We start from the raw sequence: 10,019 nt of genomic DNA, 5'->3' as shown, positions 1-10,019 counted from the left end.
AGGGTCCCACAGGTGGGTGCTGGTGGAGCCGTCACACCTGGCCCTGTGGGTGGAGAGACCCCTGGGCATGGCACAGGGACTGATAGACAGCCTCTGTTGGTTGTTGGGCATTCCTGATGGCAATTATGTTGGCATTGGCTGTTGTGTGCTGTCTGAAATTCATTACTCAGAGGGAGGTGAGGCTCTGGCTCTGGTGTCCAGAGAGCTGTGGATGCTACATCACTGGACGTGCCCAAGGCTGGGTTGGGTGAGGCCCTGGTCAACCTGAACTGGTGGGTGGCACCCAGCTCACAACAGGGACTGGGACTGGGTGGGCTTTAAGATCCTTTCTAACCCCAGGGTTCTGTGATTCAGAGCCCTGTAAGGGTGGGATGAGGGAGCCTGGCAGGCTCTGCCTCTGCTTTCCCACCAGTGAATGGGGGCCTGATACCTTCCATTGCTCCAGCCTTGCAACATCTCCCTGTCGCTGGCAGAAATAGCCCTGGGCTGGGAGCAGGCTATTTGTGGGACTACAGAGGCAAAAGGAATGTGCAGAGCTCCCCGCATCGCCCTGCTCACAGCCTCATGCCCTCTCCAGCTGCCGAGCTAAAGCCTGAAGAATCCAAGTGGCTCTACTTGGAGAAATGATGATTAGACATAGCAAATGCCAGCACAGCCTTCAGTGCAAGGATGCAGGGCTGGCTCTGGCATTCCCTTCCAGCTGGGGCTGTTTCCCACCTGCTGCCCCCCACACCACCTGCTGCCCAGTGCCAGCCAGCCCTCAGCCCAGCACTGTGCCATAATGCACCAGGCACTTCTTAGAAACATCACGGTTTATTGACTTGAACAACTGCCACTTCAGTAGCAGCATTTCCTGCTCAGAGGGTGGTGATGTGTATTATTTTTATTTTCTCCTAAGGTACTTTAAAATAGGGGGGGGAAGAAAAAAAGAAGATTAAATGCGCTTATGGTACTGAAACAACAGTCGAATTCATTACAAGAGGCCCCCCCCACTGTAATCCCTTCACATGTGAACGGCACAGGCTGGAGTCAGGGAAGCTGCACCCATAACAGAGAGAAAGACCAGCAATGGCAGAGCTGCACCATCAGCCACAGCGGTCCGGTCCCCACATGGCAGCCATGAGTCACTCCCTCAGCCAGGACGCAGCATCACTGTGCTCTGCACCGGGCCAAAGGCGATGGAGCTGCGGGTGGATGAGAGCCTCCTGCCCAGCACTGTGGCATACGCTGTTTCCTGTTGGGGTAGAGCTGCTTGTCCAGCAGCACCCTGGAAACAGGGTCCCTCACTGTGGCTGGTTTTGTCTTTGGGACAGACAGAAGGGTCAGGAACAGGCAGCGAGGAAGACAAGCCAACTAATGTAACGCTAAAGCGGTAGCTTGAAGCTGTGGGGTAAATATTTACTGTTGGAAGGACAGGAGTTGAGTTGAGAACACAGCGTGCGGCTCTGCTGTTTGGGAAACGCGCTGGCAATCAGGCACTGAATGCTGCTGATGAAAGAGAGTGTGAAACAGGGAGGGGACAACACCGCCTACAAACTGAAATGTGTACAGCTGCAAAATGCACGTAAGAGCCGGAATCCTGCTGCTATCTGTGATGGACGGAGGAACTGAACCATTCACAGGAGACTCTTGCCAAGCAGGGGTGGACGTGGAGCTGGAGGCTACAGCAGCACCCTGGCTATCGTGGTGGGGATGGTTTGAATGCAGTAGAGCAAAGGGTGGCAACCCAGTGGCAGGAGTTGGATTGTTGTGTTTCCTGCAGGGCTCAGCACATCCCTTCCTCCTCCACATGAATGTAACAAATGGCAAAAACCGTTTACAGGACACCGTTCGAATGGAAACACATCATGGGAAAGGAAAAAATCACGCAGCATCCCCATATGGAATGGGAGCAGCGTTACAGCACGGGCGGGCAGCGCCATCTGACTGCACCACCCAGGCAGATCCATCAGCTTGTTGAACCGTCTGCAGAACTGAAAACAAAGGTCTCCTCCTGATTAGTGTTAATTTGATGAAAGTTTCCGGCCGCTTTCAAAACGTGCCTTTGCAGGAATCACACACCCCCAACCCATCACCCCAAGGGCCCCAACATAGGAATCTCCTCCTCATCACTGCTAGAGTCACGGTTTATCTTCAGAAATTCTTTACTTCTTCCTTCTTACTCTTCTTCTTCCTCTTCCTCCTCCTCTTCCTCTTCCTCATCATCATCTTCATCGTGGCAGTGTGTGATTTCCTGAGGTGCCTGGGGGAAGAGGTTGGGCGGTTTGATCTCACTGATGGAGCGGGTCAGTTGGTGCCGCTTGTAGTCAGAATCCTTAAAATCCACCGAGGTGCGATTGCGCGTGGCCATGGGCGACTCCTTCTCGTTGATGTCCACGTGTGTGTGCTCTACTGTGGACTCGTGTGGCATCTAAAGGTGTAAGAGAGAGAGGAGATGGCGAGGCAACCAGAGCACAAGGCCCCAGAACGTACCACCCCATCCTCCCAGTGCTGCCAGCTCGTGGCGTGCCCCCCAGTGCCTGCAACTCACCAGGACGTGGGCGGCTCTGAAGAGGTAGCTGAAAGGGTAGTAAAGGAGGTTGATGAAGGAGGCTGCATAGAGGTCGGCGTAGCGCATCACCTGGCTGGCAAACAGGGTCTGCCGGGAGCCGCTGCGGAAGAGGCTCCCCATCATCCCGTAGCACATGTCCATGTCATGGGTCACTTTCTACAAGCAAAGGATAGGTTAAATCCCGGCCCGGGCACACGGCAGCACAGAGCCGGCCCTGCCTCAGCGTCACTGAAGGCCGGGGGCTACGTAAAGCCTGCAAGGATCTCCAGTGAGCTTTTGTGTGCTCTTATCCCAAGGCATCAAAGCGCAGCCGGGCCCCAGCTAACAGAAGGGAAGGCACCCGCCCCAGGCTGGGACCTCGCACGCAGGGCTGAATGAACCGGAGGCTACGGCCCCTTCAGGCACACATCAGCACCCTGCTCTGCAGCAGCGAGCACTGTAAGTAGGTGCTACGTGCTTAAGGAAGGAGACCCTATTCCAGACCAGGCTGCCTTTAGGAGTGCCAGTGACACCAGTGAGCTGGGAAGCTCCTCCGTTTGCGTCCACAGACAAAACGGCTTTGCAAAGCCTGCCATGCCCACCCAAAGGCAGAGCAAAGCATTTCAGGGCTGAGCAGTGGGTCGGGTTGTCAAGCCCTTTGGGATCCAAAAGGATGAAAAGGGATTTTTATGATTGGTACCTTAATGCGTCTCTGGATGGAGCTGATGTCAGGGCGTTCATTGCTGCTACTGTCCAGATGCCTAGTTACAGGCGAGAAGGTAAATACATGCTGTGAAAAGCCTTTCAGAACCAGATGTTGTGAGATGGGGGCTTAGGGAGGGAGGCTGGTCTGGAGGGGGAGGTTGGTCTCAGGGGCAGAACCCAGGCCTGAGGCAAAGCTCTGGCAGCAGTGCTGCCAACCCAACCCCAAGGGTTCGTCAGAGCCACGCATTAGCTGTTGCTAGGCTGGGAAAGGCAGCAGTACACTGGTCAGCATTTGAACACTCACTTGTATAACTCGGCCAAGAAGATGTCCAGGCTCTGCAACTCTTCAAAAAGGGCTGGATGACCCGGAAAAGAAAGGGGGAAAAGGTGAGTTTAACCTCAAAATGAAAGGGCTGAAAACAAATGCACCATCCTGCCCACATGACCGTGGTGGGAGATGTATGTCACAGCGTTGTGCAGGGAAAGGGTTCGATTGCGCTCTATGCCATCAACAGAGCTCTGGGATTGCTTTCTGGTTACCACTTCAGTTTTTTGAGGCTGAACCTTCACAGCCCTCACAGAAACCTTCCTACCACTCGTGGGACAATGTGCATAACCCCCAGACCGACTCACACGTCAGCACGTAAACCTGGGAGAAAAGCAGGAGTGCTCAAGTTTGGGAAACAGCACTTTGGCAGCAGAGGGAGGAGGAGGAGGAGGAAGGGAGAGGAAGCACCTGGTAAGCAGGGATTCTCTGCAGACTGGAGAGCAGACATGGCTCAGGTGACAAAGGGTGAAAAAAAATGGCTATCTTGTTAGATACTTTTTACTAGAGAAGACACGGCACTACAGAGACAGAGTTTTGGGAACGAGGTTACAGATGAGCTCAACCCCAACCAGCAGCAGCTTCTCCTCTGGCCAAGTCAAGGCTGGGTGATCAAAGGCAAAAACCCTGGGACCCTGTGAGCAACCCAGCTGCTGCACCAACACCTCATCCCAGGGAATCTAAGATGGGTTTGGGAGAAAGGTTGCAAGACAGTGCGATCTCTCCCCTGTGCCCCCTGCTGACCGCTTTTGTCAGTCCAGACGTGTAGCTCCTGTGCCAACTCAGGGATCACTAGGAAGGTCCTCCAGCCCTGGCGCTTCTTGGATTTGAGGATGTCTCCGAAGATGTGATCTCCAATGTACAGAATATCCTTCCCTTTAGCCCCCAGCAGGTCACAGACTGTGTCTGAGGAGCCTAAAACAAAAAACAGAATGGCCGGAATGAGGAGCCAAAGGGAAATGCAGGGCTCCATTCTGAGGACCAGGGCTTAGGGATGCAGCTGCTTCATTTTCCTCCCAGAAATCTTCAACTGCTAAACTCAACAGGGCACTGCACACTCACCTTCCCTTGGAATATACACACACCTTCACACAAATGTAGCAGCCTCCTGGCCACGTAACAGTGATGGAGCCCAGAACATTATGGACAGCCCTGTGCAGCCATTGCATTTCCCTGGTGCAGCCACTCTGTGCAGCATTCCCAGCTGTCCTCACTGCTGCCAACAGGCCTAGCTGCATCTCTCCCCACTCCCAGCCCTGCAGTGGCATTTCCCAGGCCCTCCCTGGAAGGAAGGGAAGGGCATTGAGGAACAGCTCTCTTTCCTCTCAGCACTGAGCAGCAACAGTTTTTTTGGCGCAAAAGGCACAGAATGATGTGTTTCATGAAGCACAGCCCTGCCTAGATTCTGGCATAACACCCAGCCACCCTGCACAAGTCCTCATGAGTGGATGAAGGCCACCATGGCATGTCAGAGCCACTTCACAGGACAAGAAGTGTTCTGCCTCACCTCCAGAATACACGATGCCGTGCTGCAGTGGGCCAGTGTAGGTACCGATCTTCAGCTTCCCAGTCACCTGAAGGAAGAGATACTGCATTAGTAAAGAACAGCGGATGCTCTGGGTCTTTTCTGTCCTATTCTATCTTTATGCTCTGCTTCTAGGGCACGTCCAGCCTAAATACCACACTGCCCGCTCCCACTAAGAGACTGCATATGATCCCCTCCAGCTTTTGAGGTGCCCTCCATGTGCTCACCGTGTCCACCTGCCGCAGCACAGTGCCTTCCCCAAAGAACAGGGGTTTCCGTGCATCCACCAGGATCAGGTCAAAGTAGGACTGCCATGGCCGATGGGCACTCCCAGGCTGCAAAACAAAAACAAACCCTAGAACTGGGTACCCCATAAACGATCACAGGGAATTTAATTGCCCTCAGCCATGATGTTTCTACACAGCTGGTCCATCAAATGCACTGATTCTCCCAGCTTGTGCCTCTGTGGCACGACCCTGTTGCCATTCATAGAGCATTCATTTGTGGCAAAGCCATCCCAACCCAGGACTGGGGAAGGAAGGCAATGAACAGCCACGTCACAGCACAGCTGTTGTGCAAAGGGCTGCAGTAAATGACACTGCTGCCACCATTTCTGAACGTGACAAATGTGACTGTGGCTTCAGCCTTCCAAGGACACACTGACACACTTGCCCAGAGCTGGAAAATGCCTGCACTCTATTCTACAGAGCGCAGCTGCAAACCACAGCCTTGCCTGACGGACACCAGGCGTGATTTCCCACGTTCTGAAAATTCTCCCTAGGTCTTCCACTTTCAGTGCGCAGTGTGAAAACACATCTTTTGAATATGAGATGAATATGAGATGGTCTCCTAATGAGAGATGGAGAAAGCAGTATAAATTCAGCTCCTAAGCCTCTCTCCGAAAGTTTCAGGGCTGAGCTTCATCCTCAGGACACCAGGAAAATCATGGCAAACTTTTGGAACTACCATAGCAGAGGCACAACTAGGCCACACAAGAAAGATACTGCTGTTTCACACAACTCTTTCCCTTCCATCAAGACATTTTTTAACAAAACATTGTATAAGATTAGGAAGAAATCTGGCTGTAAAACGCCACAGCTAAAATGCATTAATGCTAAAATAATGTTATCACTAACATAGATTATTGTTTGAGACTAGATGATGCCTCTTTTCTCTTTGTTATATTGTATTTGCTTTGATCCTATTCAAATGGGGCACTAAACAGCAAGCGTATTTTAACCAGATTAAAGCAACTAATCCCATGCAGCTGATGAAGCAGGATTAAAATGCTTTCCAGCTACACAGATAATTAGGCACATCAACTCCTTTTGGAACTGCAGTCTAGAAACCACATACCTTTGGTCCGTGTGGAAAGTCAAACAAGTAAGTCATAATTTTCTGAAAGACAGAAAGTATTCCAAGTTGTGTTTTTTATGTAGTTAATAAAGACATACTTTTCTGCTTTTGTCTTTTCAGGCTACAAAACTTTATTTTCAGCATTTACATGAAAATCAGCCTTGGAGACAGAATGAATGGATTGGCCTTAAAGTGAAGGGAAATAAAATGGTGGGTTTTATAATCAAAGAACACATCTGCCTCAGGAATCTGCACGTTGCTTCAGCTGTATCTTGCAGTGCTTTATAATGGCACGTGATCCTTCAGTGATCCTCCTGACATTCAGCCAGCAGCACAGCACACAGCCTGCTCTGGCTCCTGGCCCTCTCCAAGATCATCGTTTTGGTGACCTCTCCCCACTAAGAGCTGTCTCACTCAGAAGAGCAGATTGTCACTTTCTCTTTCGCCTTCTTACTCACTTATGAACAGAGGCACAAAGCGACTTAAGCCAGGCCTACCCCAGGTCAGAAACAGAGCCAGGACTATAAACGAGAAGTCTCACCACCTAATTGGCATTCACCACTAAATCATTCCAGCTCAGAAAGCACCCAGTTCCCCACCAAATACTATCTTGCCAAATCCCATACACTAGGCGGGTGGCTTTTGTTTATTCCATTACATACTGATGCTCCAGTTCACACAGCACTTACATCTGTGTATTTGTAGTCGCTGTTTGTCACAAGAAACACCTTCCCAACTTCGTTCATGCGGCTCAGCAGCAGTGGCAGCTTCCCCTGCAAGTCAGAGGACAGAACAGTCAGACACAGAGCTACAGCATGGGCAAAACACAGCTCAGCTGTGATCCCATCAGTCAAAACAAGGAAGACACTGCTACCACCACCCTCCAGACCCAGATCTCCTCCCAGAACGGGCCCACAGGAGGTGAAATCTGAGCTCGCATGAGCCACGAGTTGGAGTGTATTATGATTCCAACCTCAAATTAGGGAGAATTTATTCCTGGAGCTATTTTTACAGAATCATAAATCTTAGGGCCGTTGCCAGAAGAGCTGATTACCTCACAGGATGGTTTCCTGAGAATTTTGCAGGCATGTAACTAGACACAAGGTTAACTGCTTTAAAGTGGTATTCCACCACCAAAGGAGGAGCCCACAGAGATCATTTAAACTGAATAACGATTATAAAATGATGGGTCCAGAGAGGCCCTGCACACTGCAGAGGGCGAAAGTAAGGGAGCTTGCTCAGTTAGATGTGCTGAATACATATTTTGGGGCTTATCGAAGTGCTGGGCTTCGTTGAGTGTCTCGGGATTTTCCCCTCCATCTGTCATTGTAGGAGGTGTGTAATGCTTTTGCTGGATGGTTGAGGAATACTTCTGTTTCAGTGATGCTCATCGGTTACTTTTAAAAAGAGGCCTGCAGCAGAGGATTGCTTGGGCAGAGAAAATGTGGGACTACTGTTGCTTTCAGCATCAAAAGACAACGTAAAAGATCAACGTAAGCCTGGCCAGCATATCCACCTGTGTCCCATGACAACGTTTCCTCTGGCTTTTATATTTTACGTAAAAAAGGCACGCGTGAATACGAAATCACGTGGATCACTGGCTCACAATAAAGGCTGCGTCCGAACTTTCCACTTTGTCTTTGGTTCTTACAATAGAAATGACAGCGTTATCTGTTCTGTGATGTAGTAAAGCCAATCAGCGTATTTACTCCTTGCCTGCTTACTCAGTACCGAATGTCACGCGGCACACGAAGCGACCTCGCACTTACATCTTTCACCACGTACTTCTCCAAATTCTCAAGGGTCTTCTCCTTGAGCGACCCCTGAAATAGAAACAATAGAACCCAGTGAGGTGATGGAAACTTATGATGTAAGAGACATCACAGTAATGCCAACTTTCACACTCCAAAATGCTGTGAAAGTACAAACCAGGGCGAATCTGAACCAGTGACTCTAGAGATGAGAGGCTTTGAGTAGCAGGGACCATCACAAACTCTGTGATCCATCGATTCCCTCACCATGGTAAATAATCCACTTCAGCATTTTAACCCTTTCAGGAGGGAATACAATAGAAACAAACAAAAAATAGATTTGCCATAGCAAGCAAGACAGTCAACGACCTGTCTCCAACACTGACCATCATAGTGGCCAACTCCAACATGTATCATATAAACATTGCATAAGGAAAGAAAAACAGATACCCAACTTCTGCATGACTCAAACAACCACAAGTACAACTGCGAGCACAGATCTCCTGTGACAGTTCCCCATCCCACCCCAACAGACTCTCGAATGAGGAAGAACAAGAAGATCAGGTCCTGAACGAGGCGTTAATGCTCACAAGATCTACATTCTAAATTTGCACACCAGTGTGCTGAAAAATGGCTTCCTCTGCTGAATTCTGTTTGATGCAGATAGCTTTCAGACAACACCAGATAGTACCATTGTGATATACTGACAATAAAATTGCTTTTTTAAAAATTGTGACAATGTGAAGTTGTGAACTTTAAATGCAAATATCCTCACGGCAACACATTCTAAACCCCACAAATCATAGCAAGGAAACAGTGTAGGCACTATAAAAAGAAATAGGAAGCCAGCAGAGAAATACTGCAGTGCCAGAGACCTTGACTTGCTTGAGTAAAACTGCAGTTTATCATTTGCTCACTAGGTGGCAAAGCAAGGCTCTTGCCCAAAAGTGGAATATCTTAACTGAGGAGTTACAAACCAGTCCCTCTAACTCATTTAAGACAACAAATGTCTCAAGCAGTTCTTGCAATCACCTTGTAATGAACCCAGTCAACAGCATCTCTGACATCTTGGAACATACTCCTGAATGACATGAAGAGGTCTCCATCTTTAAACCCTGTTTCACAGCTGTGGAGAGAAAGAGGAGGCTGCAGCCAATTTCAGGGTTCAAAACATATGGAGCGTTTTTATCTTACCACACTCATTTCTTATTGACTCTTTCACTGCAGCAATGCATATATTACATGATTGAACTTTTCCTTTCCAGTCACAAAACATGAAAAAATGACCCATCACAGAAGTCAGCTGCACAGTAGCACTCTCAGACCTGCAGCTTGTTTTTATGTTTACATCTATTTGAAAGCTAGGAAAATACATACATTGCTGAAATAGCCTTTTAAACTACACTGAATATCTGAATATTTCACTTTTGATTACACAAAGTCCTCAATTATAACTTGTGGTAACTGGCTGAGGAAACTTAGCCTCTCAGCTACCTGCTCAAACGTGGATCCAAAGGACATGGGTTGAAAATGAGCTGTGCAGTGGCTGTAATCACTCTTTAATATGGATGTGGTCTGGCCCAAATACCAGTGTCAGCCAGTACAGTGACACTGGCATGCCCTATGAAGGAGACCCACATACCCAGCCTTGGCTGCACACATAGAGCATCTCATCAGCACTAAATTCCCTTAATATCAGAAGAATAACAGGTCTGAACATTTCCCCACTGACATCACTTGAGAGGCATCAAGTGATACTAACAGCAGGTGCATCTCTATTATATACATTGCATGTTATAACAACAATCTTACAGTATTATCACTGTG

General features: G+C 49.1%; 1 protein-coding gene across 8 annotated transcripts in view; it reads right to left on the bottom strand.

Moving 5' to 3' along the window:
* Positions 1 to 794: 794 nt before the first annotated feature.
* The window catches only part of NT5C2 (5'-nucleotidase, cytosolic II), a 54,445-nt gene continuing 45,220 nt past the window's right edge, over positions 795 to 10,019 (bottom strand). For all 8 annotated transcript variants that reach the window (XM_052677265.1, XM_052677266.1, XM_052677267.1 and 5 more), the window contains 11 exons: positions 9,225 to 9,318; positions 8,211 to 8,264; positions 7,131 to 7,214; positions 6,442 to 6,483; positions 5,313 to 5,420; positions 5,068 to 5,134; positions 4,305 to 4,475; positions 3,540 to 3,591; positions 3,231 to 3,291; positions 2,531 to 2,707; positions 795 to 2,410 (listed from right to left, as the gene is read on the bottom strand). In XM_052677265.1, the coding sequence (XP_052533225.1) occupies positions 2,159 to 2,410; positions 2,531 to 2,707; positions 3,231 to 3,291; positions 3,540 to 3,591; positions 4,305 to 4,475; positions 5,068 to 5,134; positions 5,313 to 5,420; positions 6,442 to 6,483; positions 7,131 to 7,214; positions 8,211 to 8,264; positions 9,225 to 9,318 (1,162 nt within the window). In that variant the 3' untranslated portion in view covers positions 795 to 2,158. The remainder of the gene's footprint in view (positions 2,411 to 2,530; positions 2,708 to 3,230; positions 3,292 to 3,539; positions 3,592 to 4,304; positions 4,476 to 5,067; positions 5,135 to 5,312; positions 5,421 to 6,441; positions 6,484 to 7,130; positions 7,215 to 8,210; positions 8,265 to 9,224; positions 9,319 to 10,019) is intronic.

Source organism: Tympanuchus pallidicinctus, unplaced genomic scaffold (assembly GCF_026119805.1).
Source record: "Tympanuchus pallidicinctus isolate F22 unplaced genomic scaffold, pur_lepc_1.0 scaffold16, whole genome shotgun sequence".
NCBI lineage: Eukaryota > Metazoa > Chordata > Aves > Galliformes > Phasianidae > Tympanuchus > Tympanuchus pallidicinctus.
The sequence above is the reverse complement of the archived record's forward strand: the minus strand, read 5'-3'. Positions and strand labels throughout refer to the sequence as shown.